Source organism: Phycomyces blakesleeanus (genome assembly GCF_001638985.1).
Source record: "Phycomyces blakesleeanus NRRL 1555(-) unplaced genomic scaffold PHYBLscaffold_5, whole genome shotgun sequence".
NCBI lineage: Eukaryota > Fungi > Mucoromycota > Mucoromycetes > Mucorales > Phycomycetaceae > Phycomyces > Phycomyces blakesleeanus.
This window is the reverse complement of record NW_017265138.1, coordinates 2,461,836-2,476,892: the sequence shown is the minus strand read 5'-3', so window position 1 is coordinate 2,476,892 and position 15,057 is coordinate 2,461,836. Positions and strand designations below refer to the sequence as shown.

The 15,057-nt window shown below is 35.4% G+C and overlaps 5 protein-coding genes across 5 annotated transcripts; 3 read left to right on the top strand and 2 right to left on the bottom strand.

The window, feature by feature from the left end:
* Positions 1–498: 498 nt before the first annotated feature.
* Positions 499–2,668, top strand: PHYBLDRAFT_165714 (hypothetical protein; the record flags this gene model as incomplete). The annotated part of the gene is made up of 9 exons (XM_018435287.1): positions 499–537; positions 566–773; positions 898–928; positions 963–1,059; positions 1,224–1,257; positions 1,652–1,685; positions 1,854–1,907; positions 2,301–2,334; positions 2,420–2,668. 9 exons carry the CDS (start codon positions 499–501, stop codon positions 2,666–2,668), a joined length of 780 nt encoding a protein of 259 aa, XP_018295266.1.
* Positions 2,669–3,947: 1,279 nt separating this feature from the next.
* Positions 3,948–7,315, top strand: PHYBLDRAFT_177136 (hypothetical protein; the record flags this gene model as incomplete). Its single annotated transcript, XM_018437857.1, has 5 exons — positions 3,948–3,963; positions 4,684–5,490; positions 5,616–5,730; positions 5,838–5,857; positions 6,022–7,315. The coding sequence occupies 5 exons, from the start codon at positions 3,948–3,950 to the stop codon at positions 6,693–6,695; spliced, it is 1,632 nt and encodes a 543-aa protein (XP_018295265.1). The 3' UTR covers positions 6,696–7,315.
* Positions 7,316–8,449: 1,134 nt separating this feature from the next.
* PHYBLDRAFT_165712 (hypothetical protein) lies at positions 8,450–9,235 on the top strand (the record flags this gene model as incomplete). The annotated part of the gene is made up of 1 exon (XM_018435286.1): positions 8,450–9,235. The coding sequence occupies one exon, from the start codon at positions 8,450–8,452 to the stop codon at positions 9,233–9,235; it is 786 nt and encodes a 261-aa protein (XP_018295264.1).
* Positions 9,236–10,441: 1,206 nt separating this feature from the next.
* Positions 10,442–11,373, bottom strand: PHYBLDRAFT_67969 (hypothetical protein; the record flags this gene model as incomplete). Its single annotated transcript, XM_018441869.1, has 2 exons — positions 10,442–11,051; positions 11,315–11,373. 2 exons carry the CDS (start codon positions 11,371–11,373, stop codon positions 10,442–10,444), a joined length of 669 nt encoding a protein of 222 aa, XP_018295263.1.
* Positions 11,374–11,542: 169 nt separating this feature from the next.
* On the bottom strand, positions 11,543–14,045 carry PHYBLDRAFT_78980 (DNA-binding WRKY transcription factor). The gene is made up of 3 exons (XM_018443407.1): positions 12,990–14,045; positions 12,447–12,831; positions 11,543–11,991 (listed from the first exon to the last, which is right to left on the bottom strand). The coding sequence occupies exons 1-3, from the start codon at positions 13,955–13,957 to the stop codon at positions 11,878–11,880; spliced, it is 1,467 nt and encodes a 488-aa protein (XP_018295262.1). The 5' UTR covers positions 13,958–14,045; the 3' UTR covers positions 11,543–11,877.
* Between the last annotated feature and the right edge of the window lie 1,012 nt (positions 14,046–15,057).

The following is a 15,057-nucleotide window of genomic DNA, read 5'->3' as shown; positions in this document are numbered from 1 at the left end:
GCCTCAAAGATTCAAGCCTTTGTTTGATCTCTGGTTAACCTTTTTGATCTAGCCACACTAACCGACTTTATTTTTTATGTTTCAATTTCAATTTTTCACAAACGATGCTCAAACTGTAGCGAATTGATGTTTTCAAATCAATTTAAATTGGCACATATAAAGTGATTTGTAATAATAATGATAATAACAATAACAATATAACAATAAAGCTTGACTGTAATATTATCTTGAAATACCACGGTGTGTTATATTTGGTATTAGAGAACAGTAATATGCGAGAGAAAAATTACTTGAGATTTTCAAGAGATGGCTGATAACACAAAAAGCAGTTGCTAAAATGTACACAATTCATTGATAGCAAAAAATATGCTGTTAAATTAATAAAAAATTGACATCTGATGTATGTCAAATATACATAATTAAATATCAAATTTATGTATATTAAAGTCTCATGTTATGTATGTAAGCCTATAATGGTCTGTACAATTAAAGGACAATATGTGTACATTTTACATTTTTTTTCATGCTTTTACTCTTGTAAGTATTTTTATTGAATATTTGGTAGCCTATAAACTTACGTGATCTCTTGGCATATCAGAAATATCTATTGACAATTCTGAAAGCACCGACGAAGCAAATTTCATATCTCGAATTCATTGTGGATTGGGAGAAAATGAACGGAACCATTTCATTCCGAGTCTTTACTGAACACGTAGAGCAGCAGTTAATTAAAAGAACCACTGAAAAAAAAAATTACGCTCGAGACAAGCAATGTAAAACCCTAAACTAAAAACAACAGCAAAAAAAAAGCGTCTGGCTTGGTGATTTTTATTTTGAGTTAAAATGGACAAGGAAATATTTACGATTATAATAACCATAAAACTATGGACGATGTAGATGAGAAGACGGTCCCTTTTTCTATAAAGCAGTAATTAAATCTTGATACATATCTTAAATAAAAGGTCGGTACAGAAAAAGATCAAAAACAGTCTGAACAAATCAAGAGTATATTATATATATGAAAGTAAACAGGGCTCATTCAAATTAAGTATGCAGACCGTAAGTTTTCTTCCACAGAGCCTTTTCTTTCTTTTTCATTACAAGATACAGTACCTTGCTGCAGTTTTCTACGGCTGCTTAAAAACTAATATTAAAGAAAGTATTGATTGCTCTTTGTGGAAGAAATTACAACAACGACAAATATATTTCCTATTGGAATAAAGAAAGAAAAGATTAAGAGCCGTGAGTTGATGAGAGGTAAATGTACCCTTGGTTCAAACCAACTTATATATTAGCCAAAGAAAAGGGCAAGCTTTGATAGAATTGCTTTAGTTGAAATAATGGAACAGTGATGTTCAATACATAATACAAATTTGATCATCTTATGATTAAAATCCTCAATCTGAGCGATATGCTTGATTCTAGCGTCAAGTAGTGTGTGAAGAGTCTTAGTAATTATTATCATATACATATATATATATGTGTGTGTGTATGTATTTAAATAAAAATATGCTCGCTTTTTTCTATAAAGGCAAAAATAGACATGGGTTTACTCCTATTAGGTGTTTGCCTGGCTAGGGTCAACCGATAAAGATCCGTTGACCGTAAATTTCTTTCTTTAGTGATAGTAATTAGCGCCTGTTTATTGTAGACACGACTCTTTACATGAAGGGTACTTGTAAGAGGTAATTTAACTGACTACGTTACTATTGTGAGGAAAGAAAATTTGAGTTGTATAGAGTCTAATACCGGGTTACCAGCTATGAAAGGGTTTATATCCATAATTGTGGTATAGTAAAAAGAGACAATAAACTACTTCAAGAGGATATGTTATATAACATTTGATTGTCTAGGCGTATGGATATGAGAATCAGCTTTGAAAATGTGAAAAAAGTGTTTTTAAAGAGGTAAAAAGGTATACTTTGTTACTTTTCTGTTGAGCTTTCTTTGATAATGGTTGCCACTGTATTTAAAACCTATAATGCTCCTAATGCTGCTAGAGTATATAATCTTTTGGATGCCTCTACTGCCCTTTCATCTCCCTCATCACGCCTAGACTTTATTCTCATTCTCTCACTATTCCCGTACTTTGGAGAGTGACGGCTGCCAGTCACCGCACCCACCGGCTCACTTGTCTCTTGCGTTGGTATCGCAATTTAAGGTTGCACCCTTTTAAGTAAATATCTTTTTATTTATAAATGGGAATGAAAACTGGCTGATCACAAAAACACATACATTCTGTCTACCACAACTAGTTGAACTCTTATAAAATTAGTGTTAGTTTATTTTCAAAATAAGAGGTCGCAACAGGAATATTGCCACTGGGACAATATAGTATGTGACATGGCTCGTTCACGTTCTTGGAGATCAACCTATCTATTCTGGACTTTCTTGATCTCATATCATATCATATCATAAGAGCCATAAGCATAAGCATCGAAAATACAACTTTGTGCAAGACCCCCTCATCAATTTTTTTGTGACCATATTCAGCCACACCCTCATCCACCCAACCTTTCTCACCCGGAATGGACTTGTTTTTGGAAACTTAGGATTCCTCACGACATTCGTATGGTTTGGTGTAATCCTCTTTGGGGGAGGTTTATCTACCTACCTGTCTGCTTGTCTGCCCAACCACTTGTATTCCAATAGAAAGACAGCTTCATAGGTGATAATGTTAGCCCTATGTGCTATTCGAAAGAGAACACTTCGGAGAACATTGTCTAGTTGATTGCCCTCAAAGATGCCTTGTTTGAAATATAGACCTATCTCAGGTGTGTCCACGCTGGTCTCTGGTGAGAATAAACACTTTTCTAAACACACGCACAAGCTCTGGTTTATGGATTAAAAAACCTTTTATCTATAGGTATAAGAACGGTCAAGACACTTGTGGTGAGACTAGGGCTCTGTATAGTAGACCATTTAACTTTTAGTTTCTTTAAAAATCATTTCCTTATTTTGTTGGTCATTTATTGTAGCACCAACAAAAATCCTCTTTCTCTTTCTTTTAGTCATACAAAGCCAGTCGCTCGGTAATTTACATTGGAGCAAACCAATGCATATAATAAAATTTATCGGTTTATTATCTTGCGCCTCATCCTCATCCTCCTCCTCCTCAATACAATATACATATATAAACAGTTGTATCTTAGTCATCTCTTCTTCTTCATCCTCCCTCTTTTTAAATTTAATAAAACCAAGGCCAATATGAACGAAGCGAGAGATGTAATATTATGTTTGTCTATTTGCTATGCCTATTAAAAGAATAAATAAGATGAAAAGAAACTAATACTAATGCATTTACTTTTATATTATATTATATTATATTATATTATATTATATATCCACTTAAAGAAACTGTATGAACTTCGCGAGGAGGCTGTAGATGCCAATAGAAGGGCTGATAAATCTGAAGAGCAAGTCCTGAATCTCAAGGACGATTTAGCTGCCAAGGATAAAATAATTAAGGCTCTGCAAGCTAGGATCAAAGAACTCGAAGAGGGCCACAAGTAGCTAACTCTCACTGGATTTAGCTCATAAAGTTTCTTGGTAAGATTCTTATATTTACATATAGTGCACTAACACTAACAACAACAATATATATATCTTTCTATTTATTATTACTATTACTAGTATACACTCCGGTCAGAGAAATAGCTGCCAGATTATTTACTTTTTCTTTTCATAAATAAATAACAATAACAATATATGTAATACAGTTTGATATATGATGTGCCAACCACGAGATTTCCCATAGTGCTTGTCTTTTACCTTGAGATATATGATATCAATAGTATATCAAAAGGCTGTGTCTATACAGTCTGACAATTGCTCAAGTCCACCAAAAGACGAGAGCATGTCTACAAGTTTTGCATATATATTTATTATGCCTAATGACAGGAGAAAAGCAATCTCACATTACGTCACGCTTTCTATAATCTTTGGCCATGTCAGTATCATTCGGTAAGCCTTGGTCTCCGATTTGGTAAGCCAAGGTATGGTTGTTGAGCAATCAACAAATTATGTGCGACGTTCTGCTGTGATTAAAGATAATGATAGATAGATATATACGATTCTTTTCTTTTTTCTTTCTTTCTTTTATATATATTTTTTATATACCAATAATACTTGTACTTGTTGTAAGATATCTTTATACTTCTTTTTGTGTGATAAGTATGTCTTTGATGAAAACGCTAAAAAGGCTTTGATGGGCAAGTCCGAACAATAGCTTATCCAATCAATCCTCACTAGTGCCCCCTCCACTCCCCTTATTATTATTTTATTGCCCTTCCTCCGCCCTTGAGTTTAGCACAGAGTTGCGTCAGGTAAATAATAATAATAATAATATATATTATAGTGTTTTTGCTCTTTTTTTTTTTCTTTTTTTTTTCTTCGCTGTCTGTATTTATTTTTATTATATCATTAAAAAAAAGAATATAATAGATTTTACCCATATTACTCCTCATTCTCTCTATAGAAACAGGCACAGACACGCATTATCATTATCGTTACTATCTTGTATGCTTAGATCTACAGCAAGGCTGAGTTACCAGTCTCAAAGACAGACCAGATTAAATGCTGGCTGGACTACTATCACGACCAAAAGAAAATACACCTACAGCAACACATTATTACCCAAAAAACAATCGCTTTCTTCTCGAGTTCTGCGAGCTGTCGGTATAGCCAGCGTAGTTGGTGTGACGGCAACTGGCACAATAGGAACCATTCTCTACCAGACAAATGACCAATTCCGTCAGGCGATCCAAGCTTTGGAACGATGCGGCACGGCTGGTCTGGTGGGTGCCCGTGTAGCATTAGACTACCGACAGACCTTGGCTGGCTCATATGGATCACCTGAGGAAAGAGAGGCTGCCAAGTCGGCATGTCATCAGCGCAGTGCTGATCATGTGCTCTGGGGATTGCAGAAACTTGGGGGCGTGTATGTGAAACTAGGACAGCATGTGTCTGCGATGGTCTACATCCTTCCGCCTGAGTGGACCTCGACAATGGCAGTGTTGCAGGACAAATGCGATCCTACATCTCCACAAGACATCAAGAATCTGTTTTTGGCTGATTGTGGTCAGTCAGTAGACCAAATATTCGATACATTTGATTGGGTTCCTCTTGGCGTGGCTTCGCTGGCTCAGGTACACCGAGCCAAACTGCGGGATTCGGGTTCAAACTCCTCAGGTTTGGGCGAATGGGTTGCAGTCAAGATCCAGCATCCGTCTCTCGACAACTTTTGCAGAATCGACATGGACACGGTGTCGTTTATCTTTGATATCGTCAAGACCGTCTTTCCAGAGTTTGGATTCGAGTGGTTTGCAGAAGAGATGCGCGAATCATTGCCAAAAGAACTTGATTTTGTGCACGAGGCTGCCAATGCACACAAAGTAGAGGCCAATTTCTCAGATGACCGGATCAATCGTCGTACGGCTCTCACAATTCCAAAGATCCTGTGGGCCAAACGGCGTATAATGTGCATGGAGTGTAAGTACAGACAAGCGATGTTTTCCATATTTATATATATATACATAGAAGAGAAAACCTTGTCTAAATATTGTTCATATATATATATATATATATATGTATATTTAAATTGTTGTTATGGTTAGTTATTGATGGAGCTAGAATTGATGATCTTGCATACATGGAACACCATAATATTGATCCTCGTGAGGTATCCTTGGAGATGACTCGAGTGTTTTCCAAAATGATTTTCCTCGATGGGTAAAATATACAATTTATGAATTTATGAACATAAACACGTATATTAATCGCTTTACTTTTATCAATATGTTTTTTTTATATATACAATTTATAATCCAAACAAATAGGTACGTTCACTGTGATCCTCGTAAGTATCAAACATTCTTGTGGTCTTTTGTCAAGATTTTATTTTGCTGTTTAAACTGACATTTTTTTTTTCATTTTTTTTTCTATGATCCCCATTGTGTTTTATTTGATGATTCTCACCTTACTATCATCTCATTTACCTACCTACCAAAAAAAAATTAACAGATCCTGGAAATGTAATGGTTCGACCAGCCAAGAACCCTAAACGATCCAAATACAACTTTGACCTTGTGCTGCTGGACCATGGTTTGTACCGAACACTGACCGATGAGCTACGGACAGACTACGCTCGGCTCTGGAAATCGATTATCACTAGTGACGAAGACGGTATCAAAAAGTACTCGATGCGTGTTGGTGGCACAGATGTCTACCGACTGTTTGCATCGATGCTGACAGGCCGCGACTGGGACGCCATCGACAGTGCTGATCTTGGATCCAGTCGCTCGGAGGCCGAATTCAAGCGCCTGTCTGAAGGTGCGATAGAGTTCTTTGTGGATGTGGCAGATATCCTGGGCCGCTTACCACGCTCGGTGCTGCTGCTCCTGAAAACCAACGATCTGCTGAGAGTCGTGGACGAACAGCTCAACAGAGCAGCGTCCGATCAAAAGACAACCTATGTTGTGATGGGAACGGTCTGTACAAGGGCAGTCTGGCTGGATACCAAACAAAGGCTGCGGGAGCAACTAGCGATGGTTGGATTTGATTTCAAGGTCTTTGGAGAACTGGTCCGTAGTTGGCTGTCATTCCAAACACTGGAGTGGGGACTCTGGTTCTACGAGAAGTATGCAGTCTGGGCGGAACGTATTTCAAAGCTAAAAGCCGCAAGGTTGACATTATAAATTATTATCACCACAATCGCCTTTCTCATCGTCATCATAATCATCGTAATCGTAATCGCCATCATACCATTATCATTACATTACTGTTACTATTATTTTTATTACCATAATTCCCCTTCACCGTAATTAATACTACTACTACTACTATCATTATATATAATACTCTGCTTTCTTCATTTTATTAGCTCTATTTTACTTGAAGAAATGTTCAAGTGTAATATAATAAAATGCTTATTTAGACCGTTCCTGTAAACCCATAAACCCCGCTTTTTATTCATTCACTTTTTTTTCTTTTTTTTGTGTGTTTTACTTCCCCCTTTTTTTTAAAAAGAAAATCAGTTCAGTTCAGTTCAGTTCATTTATCCTCATCTCGAATTGTTAAAGATGCTCGGTCGACTTTTCCATTGGACCATTGATGCACTCTTGGTGTCTACTGTGCTTGCAGGTGTAAAACGTTTGACCGGAATTCAGTGAGTGGAATGTTGCATATATATAAAATAAAGGGAAAAAAAAAAGAAAAAAAGAGTGTCAGTGTGTTGCTGTGTTGCTGTGTTGCTGTGTTGCTGTGCTTGTATGATAAGAGTAAGAATAAATATCAAGATAAATATTATGTAAGTAATAATAAGAAAGAAAGCAATAAGAAAGAAAAGAGAGCGAGTAATAGAAAAGAACAGATATACATAGTATATGTGCGCGCACACACACACAAAAACACACGCTCATTCGCATACACAACGTTTTCTTTCTGAGTTTACAGTTGAGCTCAGCTTTCAATTATTTTGTCTGTCTGTCTTTTTTTTTTTTTTTTTATCTTTTCATGCCTTGTCTTGCCTTGTAATTATACTATTGTTTTATTGTTTGTGTAGACCGGCCACGTCATTAATAAAGAACAAGGAAATCCATGGTTACGTGGACAGCTATCTAAAGGCAGGCGACTGGGTATTGGATGCCACTATCTTGGTGATGAGTCAATCATCGTACTTTGAAAAGAAACGCTTGTAATGATAATAAACATATAGAAGAGATGATTATGATGATAAAGGCCCACGTTTTTCTATTGCTGTTCTATTTGATACTCTGACTGTTCATTGCTTAATTTTCTTGCAAGCAGCCAATAATAAAGAGATTAATAATGTTCTTATTGTTAATTGTTATTATTAAGAATTAATAAGAAATAATATTAATAGATTCTTTTATTTATTTATTTATGTAAGAAAGACTTGCGAAGATTTCCATATTAGGATTTGTTGTGTCCTGTCAGCATAAAAAGAAAAGAGAGAGAATTGGGCTGTGGATGCTCTTATTGGCTGGATCGATTATAAAAATATTAGAAATCCAAACTTGCCTTGAGAGTGCTGACGACTATATTCCCACATATGGTAATACATTCCGGCTTACTTTAGCACATTGGCCTATAAGTGCACGTTTAGAGACACGCACACAAAAAAAAATCATAATTAATCATCAAGAGAGAAAATAGGGCAAAAGGGCTGTAATGATGATGATGATTATGCTGATATTGCTAATGATTACATAGGAGATTACTTTGTATTTTATTTTATTGTATTTTATTTTTGTTATCTAATAGTATAGATATATAAACAGGCCAATACTTCCTCTTCTTCCTTTACTTCTTTATTATCATTACCTTCTTCTTTCGCCTGTATTCATTACAACACCTTTCTTCTTCGGATTTCTATTTTTGGAACCAAAAATAATAATAATAATAATAATAATAATAATAATTTATCGTCATGCCTATTACTTATAAGCTCTATGTCTTTAAGCTTTCGCTGTGGGCTGCTGTACCCCGTCTTCTGATTGCCGAAAGGGGACTCGAGGGAATCCAGGAAATTGAAATCGATCTTAGCAAAGGCGAAAACTATTCCCCCGAATTTCTGGCTATCAACCCTCACGCCACTGTTCCTACACTTGAGGTCTTCCGGGACGGTGTGCGAACGGACGTGCTGACCGACTCGATCTCTGTTAGCGAATACCTCAACAAACTGTCGGGCCCAAAGACAGAGGTGCCCAGACCTACCGACCAAGGTTCTAAGCTGCTCCAGAGGATGCATGGTGAGGCCGATGTCGGAAACCCGCTCTTTTTTACGTCTGGGACAAGGGAGGAGCTTGAGTTCAAGAAATCGATTGTCGTGCCGTTCCTTGAGGGCCGTGTGGAGGCCTGGCAAGAGTACAGGACCCAGGCACCCGAGCATGGCCAGCTCTATGACCACAACATTGCACAAACACAACAATTGATTGGCTTTTACAACGGACACGCAGATCCCAGTCCACTGTTTGCCATGAATGCGAACCAATGGAAGCTCGGGGCTGAATTCCTTGACACGGTTGAATCCGGTCTTGGCAACCAAGGCGAATATCTTGAAGGCCCATCTTATTCACTTGTCGATGTGCATTTCACACCTTATCTATTCCGTCTTGTTGCAGTCAAGAATGAACTCGTGTTTGAAAACAGGCCCAAACTAAAGGCATATTATGATCGTATCCAGGCTCGCGATAGTTTCTCTATCTTTCATTAAGGACAAATATTGTAATATATTTTATATTAACCAAGATGTACACACACACACACATATATATAAATAAATGATAATAAAAAAAAAAGGTTCAAAACTCCTCTAGACAATAGACAAGGTTAAAAACCAAATTATAAATAAATTTATGAAGTTCTCCAATGTATGTATGTAGCTTTTTTTTTTTTTTATTTTTTTACGAAAGACTAATAATTAAACACCTTGTACAAATTTATACATATATCCAATTTTGTACGTGTGAAGAGAATAAAAGGATTGGTCGGAAGGGAATGGAAGGGGGGAAGGTGTACAATCAAAATACAGACTAGGTTACCCAAAGTACAGACCAAAATAAATATCTACATTTATTTTGATCAATTTTTATTTTTATTTAAATAAAACAGGTGCTTACAAACGTACCTACGTATGTACATATTTATGTATATTGATACTATAAATCTGTGACTGTCCGTAAATTAGAAAAAAAAAAAGATAAATAAATAATTTATTCTTGTATCTTTTGGGGGGTCATGGCGTGATACCATGTGGGTAAAAAAAAAAAAAAAACAAAGATATACAATTCTTTTATAATATAAAATATATATATGTCAGTATACACACACACATATAAAAAATAAAATAAGATAAATATGCTTGTGGGAATATTGCTAATAGTAATAGAAAAAAAAAAGATTCAATGTGTAAATGGCAGTTAGTAGAGGTTTGCTTAAATGTAATTGGTAAACAAGTCGTACGAGATAGACAAAAGAATTCACTGTCTGCATGAAATAGATGACCAAATAAAGTAAAAAAAAAAAAAAAAATTAAAAAATTAAAAAATGTAGTTGAGTGGGTAGTGAAGTGAATGTTGTATATATATATATAATATACATGTATTTTTATTGGTTTATTTTGAAAAAGAATAATTGCTTGCTTGCTTGTGAGATGCAAGACTACAAATATATATATATATATATATTTGGAATTGTTTATGTGTGAGTGAGAGATAATGTTTATGTGTTTGCGTGTGAATGAGGTAGGGCTTGTAAGAAATTATCTTTTGTATGTATGTATGTATGTGTGTGTGGGGGAGAAAAGGGAAGAGGTATACAAACAAACATACAAACAAACAAATAAAAAATAAAAGCTTTATATGAGACTATGGTACAAAGAGGGGTTATAAATAAATAAAAAATAAATAAATAAAAATATTTAATCAGTGCTGCTCGTGCTACTGGCTGAAGAAAAGGAAGGCGTGGGAGAGTAGGCACAGTAGGCAGATGGACGACGAGGTGGGGGAGTGTCCCAAAAGGCATGACGCTTCTCGGGGCGGTAGATCGTCTGCGTCTTTTCGTCCCACATCAACCATGGTTCGCCGGCCTCATCATCAGACCACCCGCCGCCAGAGGCATGTCCTTCGTCCAATAGCCGGTCTGCTGCGTTCATGCTTGCAATCTGGCTAAGGTTTGGAATGTGGATCGAGCTGGGCTTGGCGTTGCGTCTTAATGGCTTTGTGGGTCTAGTGGGGATGATTCGGACAGATAGGGCAGCCTCTGATGAGAATTCGATGTTTGGTGGGGATGATTTTGATTTGGTTGATGATGGTTTTATTGTGGTTGATCGTGGTACTTGTAGCAGTGACTGGCTGTGTAAGGATAACTTTGAATTCATCACAATTGGACCAGCGCAGGGCTCTAATGTTGAGCCAGAAAAGCGATTGAGAATCATGGGAGCCCTCTTGGCCATTGGGTTAACCTCGGAGGGATAGAGAACAACTGGTTCAGAGCAGGGTTCGAGAGTAGAACCAGAGAAGCGAGTGAGTCTGTATGCCATTATATGTAAAAATAAAAAATATATATATATATAAAAAAAAAGTTTGGTATATTAAATTGAATTATATAATTGAATTGAAATAATGTTACAAAGGTATTGATGAATAAGTAAAGAAAAATGAAAAATGAAGAAGAAGAAGAGGAATAAGCTTCAAATCAATTCAAAAAGAGGCTGCTATTTATACGAATCTTCTAAAGGACCAGGTCAAACGAGGTCCCCTTCTTTTTTCTTTTTCTTTTTTTTTTTTTTTACTTTCTTTTTTGGTTTGCCACACCCGTTTTTACCCTAGCTACATGATTTCTTGGGTTCATCACAGCACTAAAAAGATATATATATACACACAGTGTACTGTAGTAATATCTTTACTGTACACATTCTCTCTCTCTCTCTCTATTTATTTATATATACAACTCATTGTACTGTATTGTAAAGATGTAATGTAAAGATGTAATGTAAATGGCTCTATCTATATCTATCTGGTTTAGCTTTAGCTTTAGCTTTATTTTTATTTTAGCTTCTGGTAGTATTGATATAAAAGATATATCTTTTATAATATTTGCGTCTTTTGTATTATATGTATATTTTATTGATTACATTTTGTGTTTTATGTTTTATGTTTTACTTTTTACGCTTTACGCTTTACGCTTTACATTTTACGCTTAACATTTACGTTTACATTACATTATATTAGATTACATTTCACAAATAATTCCGTTTGTATTCAATTCAAAATAATAGTAATAGTAATAGTAATAGTAATAGTAATAATATAAAATAAAATATAAAATATAAAAAAAAAGCTCAATTTTTCTTTTTTAGAGGTCTCGAATACGCTCGACTCTACCACATTCCAAAAGATGTCTTCCACGGTATTTTATCAAATATTCACCATTAGGTCGAGCAGTGACGGTCTTGTTGACAGGACAACCCTAAGAAAAATGAAAAAAAAAAATTAGATTTAAAATTTTCTTATTTTAACAATCGATGTGATGTGATGGAAATATAAGTAATTATCATATATAAGGTGTGGGGAAAAAAAACCCAAAAGAAATAATGACAAAGTAAGATTTGATATAGGAGTTTTTTCTTTTTTAAAATAATAATAATAATAATATAATTTGGTCTTTCACTCAGTTTCAATCTTGCTGTTTTTGGTTTTCTCATGAGAAAGAGAGAGAGAGAGGGTTGTCGTAAACAGGGCATGAATTTCATATGACAGTCTTATTATACATGTCGGAAAAACCCGCAAGACAAAACCCTCATTTTCCTTCCGAACATCCCCACACATTGGCCCGCCAAATCCCGTTGGTTTCCCATTTGTATATATATATATATATATATATTTTTATAATACAACACTAAAAGAAAATCTCATTTTGCTTACCTTGTTACTATTAGAGCATTTGTAATATATACTTTTACAGCCAGTCTTCTTTTGCGTAGTATTGCCATTATTCTTCCAAAAGAAGTTGTCGAGATATGGGAATTCGCGTGTCTCAACAATCTTGGTAATGGCTTGCATCTCACGTCTTCTACGAGGTCTTCCCGAGAGTGTCAATAGTCTTGCTGTCTCTTCTTCTTCTTCTTCTTCATCATCATCTTCATCTTCTTTTTCTTCTTCTATAATGGGTTTTCTATTGACTTTATTGGCATATTGTTCTTCTTCATTGTATTCATTGTCCTCTTCAGACATTGTATTGTCAGAACAATGTTTTGATTCATGAATATCATAATGATCTGTCACAGGAGAAGGATAGGACAAGGTTGCACTAAGATAATATACATATAACTTATTAATATATACATTTATTTATTTGGTATTCCGACCGATCGTGTAGCTAGCTTATCTTGTCTTCTTGTCCTGTCTTTTTTTTTTACTACGCTTATGTACAGACAAGTAACCATGTACATAAATATCGATATTTACCTCGGAAAACAAGGGGATGAAGCACAGTCGTTATTATTAGGAGGAGAAGGAGGGTGAAGAGTCAGGGTACCCATGGCAAGCATTGCTGCGGCTGCAGAGTTGCGACGTTTTTGGTGATGGTGATCGACAGAATCAGAATGAGCAATTGTAGCAGGAGGAGTAGGAGGAGTATTGTTGTGAGTATAAGGATGAAGATTTCGAGTCTGGGGAGTCAAGGGTGACCGAGAACGACGGCGATAGTTCTTTAGGCTTGACGCTGAGGATGATGATAGGGACAGAGATGAAAAGGAGGATGTGGAAGAAGGTTCGCTTGCAAGGGACGAAAGGCGTCTCTTTTGTCTAGGTGAACTCTGCATATCCCGATCTTCTTCTTCATGATCCGCATAATGACCATATCTTTCTTCTTCATCATTTTCTTCTTCTTGATGATGAGATCGACGAGAATAAAGACGATGACGACTACTACGATTGTGATTGTGATTGTGATTGTGATAATTGTGATTGTTCGGGGTGGGTATAGTTTGGTGAAGATAGAGATCGAGTTCCTTTGCCCTTAATTTGGCCTCCTCTGCTCTGCGCTTGTCCTCTTCAACCTTGCTGGTCAGAATCAATTTGAGAAGTTCGGGTTGAGATCTGTATTGGTTGATGACTTCCTGTAGATCATAGAATGAAGGATTCTGAGAACTGTCAGTTGTTGCTGCTGTTGTTGATGTAGATGATAATGCTGATGATGATTTTATGGTTGTTAAAGGTGTTGATGATAATGCTGATGATGCTGATGTTGATGATGATGAAAGACCGAGAAATTTGGAATTCATTATCCGTGGTGCTTGGGCTGATGAAGAAGTGGAAGAAGAAGAAGAAGAAGAAGAAGAAAAGGAATTTGATGAAATTTGATTTGAGTTGGACTCAGTATATGGGTAATATGTAGAAAAGGATTCATGAGTTGGGCAAGAGACTTCGTTCATGATGAAATATAGATATTTTAGATTTCTAAAGAAGTAGTAATATAAGCAATAGTAGTAGGAGTAGTAGGAGTAGGTAGAAGAGAGAAAGAGAGAGAGAGGGGAGTTGGAGGGGGAAAAGTAGAAGAAGTATAAAGGGGTAAAAATAAAATAAAATAAAATAAAGCAAAAGATGAAAAAGGTAAAAGTAAGAAAGACCCAAAAAAAAAAAAGTTAGTTCTTTATAAATGCAAATTCTTAAAGTATAAAAAATAATAAAAATAATAATAACTCTTATTGTATAGAGCATCTTTTTTTCCCGTGCTTTGAGAAGTAATAGCCATCATTTTTTTTTGTTGATCTATTCCCGCTACTTTTTTTTTCTTTTTTTTTATTTTATTTTATCTCCCCGCACTTTATTATTATTATTTTAATACACTTCTTTAAAAATAAGAAAACCGTTTCCATGGATACAAATATAAATACTTAAATTAATTATAAGTTTATTTTTTTTCTTTAAAAAAAAAAAGAGCTTTATGTTATAAAGACTTTATGCCATATTAGATAATTTAAAATAAGAGAAAAAAAAAATGGAAAATAATATGTATGGACACAACTGGCTGTGTAATAAAGGTTATTTTATTTTATTACGGTTAGTCACCACAATTAAAGACACATCAGCAATTGTGGGGCTGAACTTTTTTTTTTTTTTTTTTTTTTTTTTTAGCCTTTTTATATGTATATTTTTATATTCACTATGGTTACCATCAAGAAAAAGGCATTGGATATATATATATATATATATACCCCAGAAAAATACCTTTCTTTATCTTCTTCTTTCTTGGGAGAATTTGACCAAAATTTATATTGTTGAATTTTTTTTGGGTTGATTTTCTTTTTATTCATCAATTGTCAGCAAAAACCAATCAATTTCCCAGTTTTTGCCGTATCTTGCCACTTACCCCACCTTTGAGCCATGGGACCCCTCTTATTCAGGGGCCCAAACAACAGGGGGATCTAATTTTTTTTTTTACCCGGAAGGGCCTGCCAAACCTTGGCTTGAATTTTTTTTATTTATTTTGGGAGATCCCAAAATACATACCCCCCCCCCCCCCCCCATAAAT

Bases quoted from the DNA above. Each gene is read 5' to 3' on its own strand.
- PHYBLDRAFT_78980 (XM_018443407.1), bottom strand. From the start codon at position 13,957: ATGAACGAAGTCTCTTGCCCAACTCATGAATCCTTTTCTACATATTAC. The intron at 12,832-12,989 runs GTAAATATCGAT...ATATTATCTTAG, and splicing joins TCATCCCCTTGTTTTCCGAG to TGCAACCTTGTCCTATCCTT. The intron at 11,992-12,446 runs GTAAGCAAAATG...CATTTTTCTTAG, and splicing joins AATGCTCTAATAGTAACAAG to GGTTGTCCTGTCAACAAGAC.